Below are 19,476 nucleotides of genomic sequence, written 5' to 3'. Positions count from 1 at the left end.
ATAACTGATTTTACCTAATTTTATAATTTTCCCTAAAATTAACACTTTTTCATCGGAGCGCCCAAATGGTCGCACATGTATCGAACCTTGTAATATAGCCACGTGTTCGTTATACCGGCGACGGGCCGTCGCTGGCAATCCTCACCGCGGTGCAGTGCGCCTTCGACACAACAAAAAGCAGACTCCCGTCTCTCTCTATTAACCTTACCTCTGCGCTAAGAAAATAAATACTCTACTTCGCTTTTATTTAAAAACTCTAGAATTACCGATTACGATTGAGCTTCACAGCAATTAGCAAATCTCAGATGCTTTGGGGTCTACCTGGTCAGTCTATTTATTATTGTCCTGGCTTTGCTGATTAATAGCGATCCTTAGTATTTGTTTTCTTTTCCTTCTGAATTATCTGATTTATTTGATTTTGGACTCGTTCCCTTTCTATAATTCTATATTTGCCTGATGTTATTCATGACGGGTTTTTTTTTTGGTTCATTTTGATGAATATTGATGGTTTTGGTTGCAGTGCCGCAAATTCGCGAGCTGATCCTTAGTAGCTTTTGTTATTCATTGGATTCCGGAGGAAGTACTTTGATGAATTGCTTGGCAGCTTCCGAGGTTAATTTGGGTATTTCACAGGAAGGTCTTTTCCCATAAATTTGAGTCCCTATCGAGGGTTCAATTCTTCAGGTCAAGGTCTGGGTCTCATGAGAATTACAGGGGGCATGCAGAGATCGATTCCGGAGGAGCTGAAGGCGCTGGACTGTAAAAAATCGTTCAGCCAGGGGATTGGCGTAACCTTTCCTAAGGCGAGGACGCGTGATAAACTGCAAATTTACACTTTGAACATTTGAGTTTGGAAGAGAGACCGGGCAGCGAGGGTAATTTAGCCGGAAAGTGAAAGAACAAAGATGACTCGTATCTTAATTCAGCGTGGGTCCTCTGGTTCTTCATCAAACCCTTGTCGCTCGACCTTGCCTAGCTCCTCTTCAGCTCTAACACAGCAGCTCGTCACACCTCTGCTTCCTTCTGGCACTAAAGAAGAGGAACAGGAGGAAGAAGTGCAGGAATTCGTGGCCTCAGATGATCTTTTTCACCTTTGTGAAAGTGGAGATGATAATAAGTCAGCGAGGGCTGATGAGTCATTACCTGAAAGCATTCAGGGTGGTCAAAATGGAAACGCGTTTGATGATTATTTTGATAAGGAGAAAACTAGTGATGAGGATGCTATGAATTTCGGGGTCGTGATGAATGAGTTGGTTGGCCTGCGGATTACTGAGAACCTCGAGTTAAGTGAAAATCAAGGATCGAGTGGTGGTACTTCCCAGGTAGTGTCTAGTAGCTCCCATCCCCCTCCACCTCCTCCCGTCCCTCCACTTAAGCCTCTGGTGGTACACACGAGTTCAAGGCGAACTGTTTTAGGCAATTCAAACACTGGCCGGACTGGTTCTTCTAGAAGAGCATTAGCCTGGCCTGTTGCCGCTCGGACTTCCCCATCTGGTTCACGTCCTCCTTCTCCAAGGTCTTATGGTGAAGGGGAGGATTACAATAGTGCAGATGAACAGAGTCAATATTTTGGATCCTCCTATGATGATGCAGTAAGTGAAGGGTGCTTGTTAGCTGGTTAGAGATTATTTAAGTGAATGTTTTAATGCCACTATGCATCTGGTGTGGAAACATGTTTGTATTTTTCTGTTAATCAAATTTTGTTGTGGATAGATCAAGGCTCCTTTTAGGTTTTCTTGTGTTTTTGTAGTTATGTATCTTGCTTGGAGATCCTAGCCAATTTTGAGTTTTCTTTTATGTCTGCAACTTAATAAGTTAATTGTGTCCTTTTTCTGTTGTGATGCCCAGACCCTGCTAAAGGCGGGAGCCTTGTGCACTGGGTACGACCTTTTATGGCTATCCTTGTGTATTTAGAAATTAATAATATAGCTTACTAATCCAAGTGTGGAAACATACCCATTGTGTTAATTTCAGGAGAGAGAATGCCAGTTTGAGATTGATATAAGACGAGCCAAGGGTTTAGAAGTTAGACGAATGGTGGAGGATGGAAACTGCCTGTTTCGTGCTGTCGCAGATCAAGTGTACGGGGACACTGAAACATATCATTTGATTAGGCAAATGTGTATCGATTATATGGTATGCACATTTTCATATCCGTAAAATATTGTTTTCAGAAGAGTTAGATCCTTCATGCTTGCATTTTTGCTATTTAGATTTGTTTTTGGATATCTGGTCATGGTTTAGCCAGTTTAATATCATTATGGCTTAGTGGTACCCTGGAAGAACAGGTGCTCTAAAATGAGATATATCTCATTTAGTTTTCACTGAGTTACTATGGCATGAATCATATTAGAATTTGTTTTATAGATTATATATCCATTTCAGGAGGATATGTAAGCACATCTGACTTGAGCAATATACCATTTGTATGAGGGTGGAAGTGATAATATCAGATTATGGAACCAGTAATCAAAGAGAAAAGCAAGAGAAGGAGAAGAGATAGAGGGAGACGATGGGAGGTTGCTAGTAGGATTAACAACCAAAGGCAGCCTCCCCCTTTCCAATCTTATTTATAGAAAGAAAACATATTACACTGGATCTTTCCTATTCAGGCTAGGAAAGAACCAAAGAAAGAAAACTAAACTCCTAGTACAACTACAACAACAACAACAAACTCAGCCTTATCCCAACTTAATGGGGTCGGCTACATGGATCCCAAAAAAACAAAGTAGAGAAGATAGAGGTCAGCACCAAAAAAGGGATGGAAAATGAGATGAGAAATGACAAATGAAAAATAGAAAATAAAAGAAAAAGAATAGACGTTGAAAGATGTAAGTAAAAGGAAAGAGGCACAGCCCAATAAGTCAGGATAATCTCAGCTAAAAGGGGTCTGCTACATGGATCTTTGCCCTCCAATAGGCTCTATCTGAGATCATACTTGGTACAGGACCTAGACTATGCATATCCTTCCTCACAACTTCCCCTGTGGTCATTTTAGGCTTGACACTAGCTCCTTTAGCTCCTTTAATTGGGATCATATCACTCCTCCTTACTGGGGCGTCCCTAGACCTCTATTGAACATGACCATACTACCTCAAACGACTCTTTCGGAGCTTGTCATTGATCGGAGCACTTCCCAAGTCAGCTCTAATATACTCATTCCTTTATCCTTTCTAGTTTTTTCTGCACATCCATCTTAACATCCTCATCTCTGGTACACAAAGCTTATCAATACGATACTTCTTAACTGCCCAACATTCTGCCCCATACATCATAGCCGGTCGTACAACAGTCATATAGAACTTTCCTTTAACCTTTAAAGGAATACGTCGGTCACATAGCACACCGGACACACCTCTCCATTTCATCCATCTTACTTTAATTCTATGTCACCTTCTTTATTTATGATTGATCCCAAATATCTAAAATAGTCACTTTATAGTACAACTAGGAAAGCAAAACAAAAGAAGAAAAAGAAGAAAAAGAAGAAAAACATAGTCCACGATAGAGAGACACTCCCTCTATCGTGGTTTACACAATTACACCACACACGGTTTAATTGGTTTCATTTGTTAAATAATAACTTTGATGATGATGATGATGATGATGATGATGATGATGATGATGATATATATCTATGTATCCTATAAAAGTACGTACTCAATTTTTTTTGTCAAATTTTCAGTTGACAAAAATGCCCCTGTCCTCTATGAAAGAAAGAATTTTGGCATAGACTTTCTACAATGGTAAAATGGTCATCATCCCAAATTCTCTCATTAGTGTCTCTCTATGAAAAGCTACAATGCTTTGGTGCTTCCTCAGTCTCTCCCCGTCATGTGTCTACCATTCCCTGACACTTCCTCTTATGCGTCTCTTTCTTTGAGTCTCCTCTCTCTCACATCCTACGCCCACCACAAGAAAAACGGTCTTCGATGGTGCCATCAGAGTACGTTGATCACTATCAGGTTAGTCATCGTGTCTCCCAAACCCTTCTCCTTCCCTCTCCACGGTCTCCATCATCTTCCTCGATTCTCTGGTCAGAGAGAAGGCACGAACAGGCTTCGTTTCAAATCTATTTGTGATTCGCCTCCTTTCCCTTTCCTGTTCAAATCACTGAAGGGTGTGAAACAATATTATTTCCCCTTGAAACCTTCTATACCCTCCAATTCCTAGAGCTTTCTTTCTCTTGAGATTGCATTTATGTTCGTGGTTCAGTTCCACCATGACCACTGACCTATATGATCTCTAATTGGCCGTGTTTGATTTATCTGCATCTAAAAAATTGTTTCTTGCCCATGGATGTTGCTCTTTGTGCTCCAGAATCGAAATTGAAATGCTTGATCTTGGATCGCTGTAACGCTGATGGTTCTCCTTTGATTTCCTTGAATGTATGTTTGCCAAGTCTCTTACGCTTTGAGTTTGTTAGGATTCCACCTGTTGGCTTTAGTGCCATGAATCTTTCTGAAAACAAAGATTGAGGTCTACATCACCGCAGGCAAAACGGTCTTCGATGGTGCCATCAGATTACGTTGATCACCATCAGGTTAGTCATCGTATTTCCCAACCCTTCTTCTCTCTCCACGGTCTCCTTCACCTTCCCCATTCTCATTCCCCCAAATTATTTTTTGAGTTTTTTTTTTTTTCATGTGTTAGCTTTTCCACGTTTACTAGGGTATTCTCTCAATTCTATTTAGTGATTGTTTCAGAAATTGCAAGTTCAAAATATGATTGGTTCTTGATAGAGTTTTCTTCCTGTCTCATGCAAGATATAATATCCCTTTAAATTGGCTGATTTCTTTTATGTTGATTGATATCTCATTGATAAATTATTGAGATTTTCAAATGGGAAAAAGAAAAAAAGAAAAGGATAAAGCCTTGAAACTCATAAAAGAAAAAAGTCTTGGATGTCCTTTCTAATGAATTCTCCAGATCTAAAAACTCCATCTTTGATGTTCTTTCATATGTGGAGAGTCTTTCAATGAAGAATGTGATATCTGAGCTATTTGTTTTTCTATTGCACACCTCTTAATTTGTAATTACTATCTTAACTTACATGGAACTATGGTCCTATTAGACCACGCTTTGTGAAATGGTTATAGGGATTAACATACTAAACTATTATAACAAAAAGATTCCAAACAAAAGCATAATTCACTATTATAGTTTAGTCAGTGAGTTCTGCTTTTGTTACCATCCTTAGTTTATATTCAAAATTTCATTTCTGAGACCTTTCGGATATTGCTATTCAACCTTTCAGGGTATAACCTTAGTATTTACTACTTACCCGGAAAAAGAAAATAAAGGAGCAGCTTACTCAAGCTAAGAATTTTGTGTTAAACATCTTTATATCTCAACAACTAGCTTCCAAGTCATTTTTGTTAGGTATTAGGTTTTCTTTCTGATAAGTTAGTTTTAATGTGCTATTTATGATCCCTCTCCCATATTTTATCTTCTGAGATGCTTTCCATGTTATTCTCATGTCTGATTAGGGCCACTGTTTGTTAGTAAAATAAAACCTGAATGCAAGCAGCTTGATGCTGAAATTATGATCCATAATTAAGAAAACCTGCAATTTCTGTTCCAAATAGTTGAAATTTGAAAGAGCCTAGCAAATCATTTGGTTAAGGCTAAGGGTGTTAATCAGTTCGGTTTCGATTCTTGTATATTGAATTTGAAGGAACACTAGTACACTTTATTCTCGTATATATATATATATATATAAATTGCCCCCTGTTTAGAAATAGAATGGTTTACTGCTTAAGTGAATCAATATGATTCCCTAAGCCCTTTATTTATACTAATAAAAGAGAATTACATAGACACTTATGCCCCTATATAGTTGACATAAGTATAAACAAAGGAAAGAGAATAAATAACATCAGAAGAAAAATAAAAAGGAGGAAAGGACCAGAATACCCCTACGGTATTCTGGCCTATATCTCTAACACTCCCCCTCAAGTTGGTGCAAAAATGTCACACATGCCCAACTTGGCTAGAAAAGGATGAAACACTTTGCCAGTCAGCCCCTTTGTGAACACATCAGCCAGCTGATCAGTAGACTTCACATAGGGAACACAGATAAGTCCAACTTCAAGTTTCTCCTTGATGAAATGTCTGTCCACCTCCACATGCTTAGTACGGTCATGTTGGACAGGATTATGAGCGATGCTTATGGCAGCCTTATTGTCACAATATTACATCATTGGAAGTTGGACAGCAACTCCAATATCTTGCAACAGCCCCTTAAGCCACAACAATTCACAGATACCATGAGCCATCGCACGAAATTCAGCCTCAGCATTGGACCTGGCCACCACATTCTGTTTTTTACTACGCCAGGTGACAAGGTTCCCACCAACAAAAGAGCAATATTCAGAGATGGACTTCCTATCACTTGAACCAGCCCAATCCGCATCAGTGTATGCTTCAACCTTCAGATGACCATTGGGAGATAAGAGTATCCCTTGTCCTGGAGCAGACTTCAAGTATCGTAAGATGCGAAGGACGACCTCCATATGAGAAGAATAAGGGTCATGCATAAACTGGCTGACCATACTCATTGCAATGGCAATGTTTGGCCGAGTGTGAGATAGGTAGATTAGTTTGCCCACCAACCGCTGATAACGACCTTTGTCAACTGGTGAGCCTTCTTTCTCCTTGAGTCTTGTCGTAGCTTCTATGGGAGTTGCCGAAGGATGACACCCTAGCAGCCCCGTTTCAGACAGTAGATCCAGGACATACTTTCTTTCAGACAGAAATATACCCTTTGAAGAACGAGCAACCTCTATCCCGAGAAAATATTTCAGAGTCCCCAAATCCTTAATTTCAAACTTACGGCCAAGTAATAGCTTCAACCTGTTGATCTCATCACCATCATTACCGGTCACTACAATATCATCAATGTAGACTATGAGGAGAGTAACCTTAGCACCCACCCGTTTGATGAACAAGGTATGATCAACATTGCTTTGCTGGTAGCCCACGGACAACATAGCCTTGTGAAATCTACCGAACCAAGCTCTAAGTGATTGTTTCAAGCCATAGAGTGCACGCTTCAGTTGACACACCTGACCCTTGGTAGCAGGACTTGAAAACTTGGAGGAATGTCCATATATACTTCTTCCTTTAGTTCACCATGGAGGAAGGTATTCTTCACATCCAATTGCTGAAAATCCCATCCAAGATTCACTGCACAGGATAGCAATATTCGTACAATATTCAGTTTTGCTACCGGTGCGAAAGTCTCCTAGTAGTCAATGCCATACGTCTGAGTGAAGCCTTTAGCAACCAGACGTGCCTTGTACCGATCCACTGTACCATCTGCCTTCTGCTTGACCACAAACACCCATTTACATCCCACTGGTCTTTTTCCTGGAGGAAGAACTACAAGATCCCACGTATTGTTTTTGTTCAATGCTCTCATTTCTTCCAACATTGCTGCCTTCCACTTCCCATCTGTAGATGCTTCCTGCCAATTTTTAGGAATGGAAACAGAAGAAAGGGAGGAAACAAATGTACGAAAAGAGGGAGAAAGAGAACTATAAGACACAAAACGGGAAATAGGATGTAAAGTGCAGGTCCTGGTACCTTTGCGATGAGCAATGGGTAGATTAGAAGAGGAGGGCTCACCAGGAGAAGGAGGATCTGGATCCTGAGGCGGCAACTAGATGGGTATCGGTGTTGCAGTGGTCTGACTCTGCCCTCTGTTAGAACATCTCCGGTTATAAGTGAGAACGGTGGAATTGTCAATGGTCCTCTGAAAGTTACGAAGGGTCCTCTGTACTGGAGTCAACTCCCCCTGAATAGGAACATTACCACCATCTGTTTCCATGATCTCCCCCTGTATTGGATTCTCCTTAGGTGAAGGGACAGCAGCCTCGGGAGGTTGGACAGCAGCCATTGGAGGCTGGACAGCAGCCTCGGGAGGCTGGACAACAGCCACTGGAGGCTGGACAACAGCCATTGGAGGCTGGACAGCAGCCTCGGGTGGCTGGACAGCAGCTGGGGAGTGTTGGTCGGTGGCTATAGGGGATGGGGGGAGGGGAAACCCAAGGGTATGAACCACATCTTCACTAGAACGCTCCCCCTGAAGAGGTGGGGAGGAATAATAGGAAAGGGTTTCATGGAAAACCACATCCATACTGACCATAGTACGGCAGATAGGAGGGTGGTAACACTTGTATCCTTTCTGGGTTGGAGAATAACCCAAAAATATACACCGTAACCCACGAGGTTCAAGTTTGCCAGGGGAATGAGTATCCCTAGCATACCAGACACAACCAAAGACTTTGGGAGGTACCACAAAGGAGGAATCACCAAGTAAAACGTCAGATGGGCGACGGGAATCCAGAACCCGGGAAGGCAACCTATTAATAAGGTAAGCGGTAGTGAGGACCGCATCACCCCAATATTGGGATGGAACATGTCGAGCAAACATTAATGCTCTTGCCACTTCCAATAAGTGGCGATTCTTTCTTTCGGCCACACCGTTTTGGGCCGGGGTATCAACACAACTACTCTGATGTATAATCCCATGATCAGCAAGGTACTTTTGAAATTGGGATTCCTTATATTCAGTGCCATTATCACTCCGTAAAACCTTAAGAGTGGCCTGGAATTAAGTCTGGATCATTGTATGAAAATGTTGAAAACAAGAAAAAACTTGGTTTTTAGACTGAAGAAGATAAATCCAAGTATTTCGAGAATGACAATCAATAAATGAGACAAACCAATGATGGCCAGAGATAGAGGTCTTACGACTAGGTCCCCAAACATCCGAATGCACCAAATGAAAACCAAAAGAACTCCTTTTATTAGATAAAGAAAAAGTTGCACGTGTCTGTTTGGCTAGAACACAAGCCTCACAAAATAAATTATCCTTATTACATTTGGTGACCAAAGATGGAAATAAATGCGCTAAAATGCCTAATGGAAGGTGACCTAATCTAGAGTGCCATTGGTAAAGTTCAGAAGAGACCAAGGAGTTCTGATGTAGTGGAGAAGGTAGCGGTGAAGGAAGATGACCATCATCAAGCAGATACAGCCCACCGTGAACTTTACCCAATCCAATCGTCTTCCCAGACGCCAGATCCTGAAAAACACAATGGGAAAGATAAAAGGTTACCTTGCAGTTAAGATCACGAGTAATACTACTAATGGAAAGGAGGTTAGTAGTAAAATTAGGTATATGTAAAACAGAAGACAAAGGGAGGTTGGAAGTATAGTTGATGATTCCTTTTCCAGAGATCGAAGAAAGGGAACCATCAGCCACCTTGACCTTGTCTTTCCCATAAGCGGGAGAATATCTATAAAATAAGCTAGAAGTACCAGTCATGTGATCTGTAGCCCCGGAATCAATGATCCAAGGATGTGAAGCTACATAAACACAATGACCACCAAAAGGGATACCTGACCGGGCAAAATATGAACCTGAAGGAGCCGAGGAATTCGCCGTGGCAGCGGAAGTAGTAGAGGCAGCAGCAACGGAAGACCTTAGTAAACGCAGGAAAGCCTGTAAATCTTCCTGGGATAGACCAATGTCTGTAGCCGGGGCTGTATCAACAGATTTAGATTGATTTGCCTTGTTTTTAGGCTTTTTCTTGGCAGCCCGCTTGGCTTCAAAGTCAGCCGGTTTCCCATGAAACTTCCAGCACTTGTCCTTGGTATGATAAGGCTTATGACAGTGGTCATAGGTAATAGGATCTGAAGGAGAACTACCAACAGATAAAGTCCCAATAGGGGCAGTAGTAGCCTGGGCAGCAGTCTGGAGAGCCGATCTGTCCGAAACAGGAGGATGTAACATAGCAGCCCTACGGTTTTCTTCTGAAGAGACAAGGGCATAGGATTGTTCAAGTGTGGGAAAAGGAGAATGGCCCAACACTTGAACACGAATCTGGTCATATTCAACATTCAACCCGGCGAAAAAGTCATGCACCCTAATCTTGTCAACATGCTTCTTAAAGGCAGCGATGTTGGTAGTTGTATCTGGGTGATAATCTGAAAAAAGGTCCAATTGCTGCCAGAGGCTGCGGAGAGTGGCATAATATTTAGACACTGTGAAGTCCCCTTGAGTAGTATGAAGGACCTTTTTGCGAAGCTCATACACCTAAGCATCATTACCAAGCTGCCCATATGTCTCTTTACATGCTGCCCAAATCTGAGAAGCTGTATCAAGTAAAAGATATCCCTGGGCTAGATCTGAATTCATAGAACCAACAAAATATGACATAAGAAGACCATTGTTGGCTAGCCATCGAGTCTTGGCAGTACCAGGGGCAGTCGGCATAGGGATAGTCCCATCAATATAACCAGTGAGGCCACGGCCAGCCATAGCAAAAGAGGCTGATCGAGACCATAGAAGATAATTACTGCCGTCTAACTTGATAGGGCTAGGGTAGAGATCACAGAAATCAGATTTGTCATGGCTAACCTGATCAGATGTAGCAGTCGAAATATCAGTGGAGTCACCCATAGTGAAGAGAAGATCTGTCCAGCAGCAAAATAGGAGCCCTCCCCAATATCGAGTGTGTGAGGGTTATGGAAGAAAACCCAAAAACTGAGATTGATGGGGTAGGGAAATCCAAAAAAAAAATTGTTGAAGAAGGCTTATCCACGCTGTCCAATATACTGTAGAGAATGCCCTGGATGAAGAATAAAAAGATCCAAAAGAAGCAGGAGCCGCAAGCAGTCCAATCTCAAAAACAGAGAATATGCAGGGTTTTTTTTTGAAGAAAAAAACCTGAAAGTAGGTCTCGATTGGGAGATATGGTCTTCAGTTTCTGTTGTTGTCTCGATACTGGCAGTCCAATGTTGCAAGAGGGTCTCCAATAGAAGGAGAAGCAGGCCTAATAAATCGAGGACTGATCTTCCCAAAAAAAAAAACAGGAAACTCTAATTAGCACAATATGGAACCAGCAGCCATCGAGAGAAAAGGTTTAGGTCATGAAAAAAAGGAATAAAAGAGGTGGGAAGGGGCAGCAACTAGATCATGTGATCACCTCTGCAGTGCTACCCTTAGAGAAGGAGAAGAAGCAAGGAGAAAGGGGAGAAAAAAAAGTCGAGAGAGAAGGGAAAGGGAAGAGAACATGATGGGAGGGAGGGGTTTTGAAAAAATCAGAAGTGTCGTTGCTCTGATGCCATGTTAAGAAATAGAATGGTTTAATGCTTAAGTGAATCAATATGATTCCCTAAGCCCTTTATTTATACTAATAAAAGAGAATTACATAGACACTTATGCCCCTATATAGTTGACATAAGTATAAACAAAGGAAAGAAAATAAATAACATAAGAAGAAAAATAAAAAGGAGGAAAGGACCTGAATACCCCTACGGTATTCTGGCCTATATCTCTAACACCCCCTCATATTCACAAGTAAAAGAAATAATTTTTCCTTCATAAATAAATCTTCTCCTAAAATTAATCTTAAAGGAAAGAATATCATATTTTGCGTCTAAAACACCATTGGTATATGCATGCCTTGGTCTGCTAGGCACCAAGGCGTTAAGGTGCCTGGCCATTGCCTGGTTTGCCTTGGTACCATGACTACTGCGGCAGACCAATTACTATATTATGGAAAAGTTAGAGAATACACGAGTGTTGGCGATGAGAGGAAGATAGGTGGTGGGGCCCAGTTATGGAAGAGGGAGATGTCTGAGATGGGATCTTTGAGTTGCAAAGGAAAGAGGGAATCCCACATTCACACATGTAGTGTCATGGCCCCAAACACCTCGACCTAGTGGGGCCCATGACACCAGATCTGGCTGGGACTGCATAGGGAAGAGCGTGAACATTCGTTCAATAACTATTAATCATTTAGAGCAAACATGCTCAGTAAACCGTTTAAATCAGAACTTTTATCAACATACTTAGTAGTCATCAGCGGAAGACTTAAACATGAAAGTGGGGAACTTTAACATTATCAGCATGTTCTATAGAACCGTAAATCCCCAACAAAACTTGAAAACATTATCTGTGACTCTATTTCCAACTAAAACAGTCATAATTATAAACATTACATCATAAACCTCGATACAATTGTACATGACCTTATGGACACAAAAGGTAACAAGATCAGCTTCTTCAATCACTCTTTTCCTGCACCACTACCCCTTTTCCTTTGTCCTTTGTTCCTTGGTCAACCATGATAGGGGTGAGCTTACAGCCCAGTGAGGAAGAAACACAACCATGCAGTGAAGTACATATATGTAAAATATAATATACATATAAACATGGAGTGTGGAAATCAAGTATCTTGTGTTCGATCATAGCATGCAATCATCATTCATTGACATTCATTCATCATGTGCATTAAACATTTGTCTGTAATCATGGGTAAACATAGTTCAATCATCTTTCAGTCAGTTCATAAGTTTCTTTTATTTAACAGACATTGCCTCAACTCATATGGTACGTCTACCCGTGGGGTGCCAATTAAGGCCTGAACCGTTCCAGTCATGATTGCCTATAAAGGCCAGGACCGTTCCCATCGTGATTGCCTATAAAGGCTTGGTATAACTCACCGAGTCGTATATTGGCATCAGTCTTAACATGATCATTCTTTCGTTCATTCATAAGCATTCATTTTGCATTCGTTTCATTCTATAACATGATATACTCATATACTATAAATGTTTTCATGATACATATGTATTAAGTATAGTAGTTCATGACATATGAATAGATAACATAAAGTATGAAATCATCATCATCGTTATTCAAACATATCATTCATCGTTGTGGAACATAACATAATCAAGTCATGAATTAAATAGCATTAGTTCAGTAGTCCCACTCACCTTCAGTGTCACGACCCCAATTTGGAGGGCGGTTAAGAGGTCTCACCCTCACACTTGTCGGTCAATAGGTTGCAATTACACTTTAAGCTTGCAGGCGCCGACATGCCAAATTTAAACTTTTCAAAAAGTAAATGACTATAATTGCAGAGGAATAATTATCCAAGTATGGAGTGGGGAAATTTTGACATATTATCCCCGCAAAATGCATTGTTTCAAAGATCCCGTGACACACTGGTGACACCTAAAGTTCATGAACAGTTTCATTGCATACATCCATTAGTTAACATAATCAGTAAAAGCTATTTATTACGTTCCCCAACATATTACTAGATGCATATCCATGTGAGCTTCTAAAATTACATGTAAATAGATCGAATAGGAACAAAAAAAAAAGTCATCATAGCAAGTATATCCATCAAGTCTTAGGATCTTGTCCCGTCTCCAAAAACGTACATTGAACATGTGTGGTCGAAACGAAGAAGCTCTAAAAAAAAGAGATAAGAGTAGGGTGAGCATTAACGGCCTCGCGAGTGGAACAATGGAATACAATTTGAAAACAAAATTCATTGATGCATGAGGATAGCACATACATACAATTCATGATATGACTCGTATATATTTTTTCCATGCATGATACTTCATCTCAAGAATTAGGAATCAATAGAAACTAATGAAAATAGAAAGTAAAACTTAGCAACTGTTTGGAAAATAGAAACTAATGGAAATAGAAACTGAAGCTAATAGGCAGCAGCTGAAGTTGACTGGTCAAGGATCAGTATTGCCAAAATCGTGGGGGATCTTCTTTGTCCTTTTAGAAGGCCAGCTGGCTGGCTTGATCTGGTCCTTGGGCTGGCTCGTGCTAGTCCAATTCTGGCCCAATAGGGCTTCGTTCAATGTTTGGTTCTGGTCTACATCAGCTCTTCCCCACTTAGAAAAAATCCGACCTCGAATTTTGACAAGTGTAGGATGGATCTTCATGTTGTGCACATATGTCTGCAGTTCGTTGAAAAATCCAGGTGCTTTGAAGATACAAATGTAATCCAGAAGATGTGGAGTTCGTTCTTCAGTGTACTAATAATAAATTCCACCATTCAACTTCAACACCCTCAGACGTATCCATGGGATCATCCACATATGGGGGTGGTATCCGTTTTTGATTCAGATTTGAGTTCTTCCTGTAGAAGTGCTACATCTGTCAAGAGCTCCTTGTGGGATAACATTACCAACAGCTTTGTAACATGCTGTCCTTTACTCATGGTTGCACGTGTATGCTGCTAAAGGTGTTTACCTTCCTCCTTTGCTGGTGGCTTCTCAAGAATAGGCTTCAATAGTTGGTGGCGCTTGACTTGGGCGGCCTTCGATTTTAGCTTCATGGCTGGTATATTGAGTGGGTTAAGTACCAATGGTTTTCCTTTGAAATCAAAGACACTTTGGTTCTTGGTACCTCTGTTGGATATGTGTGTCCATCAAACCCGGTTCGGTCCGGTTCAACCCGGTTTACCTTTGTATTGAACTTTTATACATTTTAGTTTAATATTATCACATGCGATATAAACTTTTTGAGCATTATGTGTCCGTAAGGTATACTTAAAATGGTAGTCACGACTAGGGTTTGGGCTGGGCACCCTTATCATATGGTCGTCGCATTGGGTATGCCTAGACATGTGATGTTAGGGTACGAATGCGAGTACTCACATGTTGATGTGTGTATTGGCGAAGAATCTACTTTGTCGATTCCCTCGTTATGTCTTGCCGGATGTAGGAAGGGATAGACATGTGTCACCGCACCCTTTGCTGAGGAACCTGTCGGCTGCAAAGTGTGACCGCATTCTTTGGTTCATCTATGATTGAGACTCAAACGAGTCAAAGCCGGTGTTCTGCGAATGCGTGAACGCTTTGTGAGTGAAGGAGTTACTCAACATGGTTACCACTGCCCGATTGGGGAACACCAAGATAGAGATTGTCTGTGCATGGTCGGATCGGAATCTGGATCTAGTGCCGTTTTGGAAATGGTTTTGCAAAATTTATTTTACATAAAATGATACATTATTTATAGTGATTTTAAATAAAGTGTTTAATCGAGTTTTGAGGGACCCGATCAGATGCACACTCTCTTATATGGACATGTACTATGGATTGGGGTTTGGCAGTACATGTGTACATGCCCTAGATTCCATAATGATGGTGTTGATTAGTGGGGGGGTTGTATATGATAAATTGTTATCATATAGGGAGTTATTTGGAATTTACTAATTTAATTGGCTCTTTATTTAATTAATGGATTTGGTGCTAATTGTAATTATCCATTAATAATTAAATAAATAATCTAATTAATATTTTCCCTATTAGATTCTGTTTCTTCACCTGTGTAGCACTTTGAGTTTAAACAGAACTGCCAAACAAAGAGAGAGAGAGTCTGACTCTCACAGGGGTTCTATTAAATCCTACTAGGATTTAATTGAATCCAAATAATATATATAGGGGACCAAAACGCAGAAGGGGGGAAAGCTCTCCACGTTTTTGAGCAGACACTCTCTCTCCTACGTTTTTGGTTTCTCTCTCCCTCTTGTGATCTCTCTTCTTCTTCTTGCTTCTCTCATCTGTGTTTGAGAGTTAGGGTTTGAGAAACCCTAGATTTGTGCTGAAGAGTTCAAGAGCATCTGGGATTGGCTTGAAGAACCTTGGTAGCACCATTGGAGGTTCAGATCTGTTTGCTTGGAGCGCTCACTGGAGGAAGAACCACTGTCTATTGGAGGAGCAACACTTGAGGCTCACCAGGTTAGCAGTTCTTTATTAATTCCTTCTGAATATTAGATTATTAATATTTATGGGATGCGAAAGAAACTCGAATTGATTAATTTCCGTTGCGCATTTGAGTATGGGATGGATCCTTCTTGCCATGTGATGGACTAGAGATGAATTTCTCTGTCCCTATTGTGATAATTAATTTTATGGGACGCAATATGGAAGGAGAAACCCTAATAGGGATGCACCAGGGTTCCCATGGGCGACCATGGGAAACCCTAAAATTTAATGGGGCACCCATGGGACACCATGGGATAACCCAGGGCGTGCAAAACCCTAATTTTTCTGTATATTGGTTTCCCTAGGGAATCATGGTTTGATCCCTGGACCGTTGTTTGACCAACAACCTCCCACCAAGATATTGTTGTCATAAATCCATGACCTCCCTTGCACCACACATCCTCCTCATAGCCTGAAACCTGAAGTGGGACAAAACACCTTTTGTTGACTAGGGTTGTAAATGGACAACCGAAAATCCAAATTCGATCTGCATCTGTATCCGTTTAGGGACATCTGTATTTGTTTAGAGATATCCGGGGAAAAAAATCTGAAAACTTAATAATAAAAAATTAAGTAAATAATGATCTTGAGGGTTTTAGAAGATGGAACAGGTTCTAGAATATGAGGAAAAGAGAATCATGATCTAAGAGATATGGATTGAGAGTGAATTGTATCCGCTAGGAGGAGGAAGGTCTGGGTTTCATAAGGCAAAGATGTAAACGGATGATCGAAAATCCGAATTCGATCTGCATCCGAATCCATCTGAATCCATTTAGAGGTATCTGTATTCGACCAGGGAATATCTGGGTCTGATCACATCCGGTCCGTATCCGAGCCGAATCCGATCCATCTATAGGCCTATATGGTTGACCTCCAAAGTGCTGTTATTGAGTAGCGAAACTTTGGAAGGCTGTGGGTCTGGGTCAAGCTTACACTTCCTGTCAATGAGAAATGCTTGAGAGACAACATTCACACAACTCCCATTGTCTACAATCACTTGTGCCGTAGACTTTCCTCTGTTCCTCAAGGTATTAAAAATAGTGTGTCACCTCCAGTCCTCTCCCTTAGATTCAACAAGCAGAATTCTTGAAACATGTTCATAGGCATTTTCAGTAAAATCATCTTCTGGGTTTATCCAAGTCTTCAACCTCAAGGACAGCATTAACAGCCCATTCGTCACCCAACTATGGTTCACATACAAGCATGTAAGGTGCTGCTTTGACCATTCCCAAACAAAATTCTGGTTGCTTGTGGATGTTAGGAATGTAATCTTGAAGGCGTGGAGCTTTCTCTTCAATGGAGTGAGGTGGAATCAGGAAGTAAATTTTCCGATGGTAAGAATATCATCCGGGGTGGTGACCAAGGTTCAAGAACTCAGTTTCGGTACTGGTTTTGCCCCAGTCGAAAAACCGAGTTAGGCCGAGATCTTGGCGAGTTGGTGCATTGTTTTTTTTTTTTTGGGGAACTCGAAGGCTGGTTTTGTGGGTTTTAGACCTAGTTTGGGACTGAAACTTGGTACTCAGCCTATTTTAGGCCATTTAAACACAATGGCACCATCAGATTTGCAAAAACAAATTCCAAACAGGAGTTTCACTTCGGACCTTAGGTTGGTAGGTGACCATATCTAGCGGATCTCGGTATCTCGGGCTGGTCGAGATTGCCAAAATATCCGAAATATACCGAAATATCGTCGAAATATAGTATTTTTTCTGCCATATTTCGGCACTCCATCTCGGTGGGTTTTTGGCCATATTAAGGCCTAATACTTCATGTACACCCTTATTCAAGCTAAATAAACACATTTAAACCTTCATATTGTAAAAAAAAAAAAAAAATGAACTCAAAGTGGTGTTTTTGGTTTGCACCCTTGATTGACAGTATACGGTCGTCGACCCTGATGTATAAATAGTTAAATATACATTGATTAGGTACTGAAAGACATAAGAAATTTAAGCAAAGTAATGGAACAAAAATAACTCATAAGTCATAACTCATAAACTCCATAACAGTCAATAGTTCAACACTCAATAGTCAATACTCATTACTCAATAGTCAATACACAAAGTCACAAGTTCACAACTCACAAGAGTGCAAGACTCACAAGATATATCACGAAATATCGCCGAAATATCACGAAATATCCCGCAACATCACCGAAATATGAACTTTTCCATTTCGCCTTGCCATTTCGTTTCGGTACTGTCGAGATTTTCGAAATATCCCGATATATCGGCGATATTTCATGAAATCTTGAACCATGTAGGTGACGATGTACCAAAATATTCTACTGTACACATAATTTAGTAATAGAAAGCAATCAAAGCATTTAATTAATGTAAAACAACTTAAATAAGCATTAGAAATGTAAAGTAGGGTAACATATATGATATACCTCTATCCTTCCAAGCCATGTTTCTGAAGCCAGTAAGGTTCAGATTGTGTCACATAGGATTCCCATGTCATAGTGCTGCTGAAGAAATGCGTGTAGTCTACCACACAAGTCATATAAGTGTTGTCATCAGCTATCCAAAGGTATCCTATCCTAGGGTATAGAAGAGGCGGTTGCGATGGGAATAATGGGATCGATCCACAGCTACTGCCATCAGGCATGTATGACTTGGTTAGGACTGTGAATAAGTCGTCAACAATCCTGACCCAATGCTCCCGAGTGTCGAAGTCATGGCTATAGAGCATCCAACGGCGTCTAAACAACAACAACAACAACAACATATAACCTTATCCCAACTAAATGGGGTCGGCTACATGGATCCGATAGAGGTTATGACAACAATAACAACAACAACATATAACCTTATCCCAACTAAATGGGGTCGGCTGCATGGATCCGATAGAGTTATGACAGTAATAGAAATAAGAGAAGTAAAAAAGAACTAAGAGGAGTAAAAGGAAGTAAAAAAGATAATAGGTAAAGGAAGAAGTCCACGTAGTAGTCAAAGCAGCATCCCAGGAACATTCCCCTACAAGGGGTCGGCTACATGGGTCTTTGTCCTCCAAACAACTCAATCTGCAGTCATACTAGGATCAAGCCCTACCACATGCATAAAAATCATTTCCAAACAATCACTATTGATCCTATTTTTTTCAAATTTTTTTTGTAGAAAAGTTTTATAAAAATAATAACTAAAAAAAAAAAAATTCGGACTCAATCATGTCATAGATCGGCCAAAGTTATGTAACATATATTAAATTGACATGATTTCACCAAGATTTGAACAATTTTTTTTTGGAAAAAAATAGATTTGGGAAAAAATGGTTTACCTTCAAAATTTCTTCAATTTTGTTTTGTTGATGAAAAGAAAAATATATTAAAGATTAATAGAATGTACAAGATGGAGGGAGGTTAACATAGCTAGTAGAATGTCATCATCAAAATATTTAAAGACAAAAGTGGAGAAGTTTGTAGTGACTAGTGAGATCCGTTAATTCTAGACATAATGGTAATATTGTAGAGGGATTAAGTAGACTGATTAGCTTCTTATTGAAATTCCAGACTTCTTTGATGCTGAGATTGGAGATATTAGCATATTTGTTAGAAATCCCTGTCCAGCTAGCAAAATGCAAAAAACCCATCCTGTTTATCTTAGTTGAGGTTCAAAAATGCCTGCGCAAATTAAAACAGGGCAATGCATTTCATAGTTAGAGAAATCAGGTATAATAGGTAACTCATGGTGACATAGAGAGGTGTTAAAGTTGGAATAGGGGTAGGGGGTAAATGTTCAGATCATGGAGCCATTTATATAGAGACTCCAACACAAAATTGGGATCAGCCGAGGCTGACCCATGCATTACTTTGATCCTTACATCCCAAATAAAATAACACGTAATTATAAAACTGAGAAGAACCAACTAACCAAG

General features: G+C 40.4%; 1 protein-coding gene across 2 annotated transcripts in view; it reads left to right on the top strand.

The window, feature by feature from the left end:
• Positions 1 to 463: 463 nt before the first annotated feature.
• LOC122653245 (OVARIAN TUMOR DOMAIN-containing deubiquitinating enzyme 6-like) overlaps positions 464 to 19,476 on the top strand; it is a 59,535-nt gene continuing 40,522 nt past the window's right edge. For both annotated transcript variants that reach the window (XM_043847213.1, XM_043847212.1), the window contains exons 1-2: positions 464 to 1,592; positions 1,975 to 2,136. In XM_043847213.1, the coding sequence (XP_043703148.1) occupies positions 906 to 1,592; positions 1,975 to 2,136 (849 nt within the window). In that variant the 5' untranslated portion in view covers positions 464 to 905. The remainder of the gene's footprint in view (positions 1,593 to 1,974; positions 2,137 to 19,476) is intronic.

The sequence above is a fragment of the Telopea speciosissima genome, chromosome 2 (assembly GCF_018873765.1).
Source record: "Telopea speciosissima isolate NSW1024214 ecotype Mountain lineage chromosome 2, Tspe_v1, whole genome shotgun sequence".
In the NCBI taxonomy this organism is placed as follows: domain Eukaryota; kingdom Viridiplantae; phylum Streptophyta; class Magnoliopsida; order Proteales; family Proteaceae; genus Telopea; species Telopea speciosissima.
This window is presented reverse-complemented; position numbering and strand designations above follow the sequence as displayed.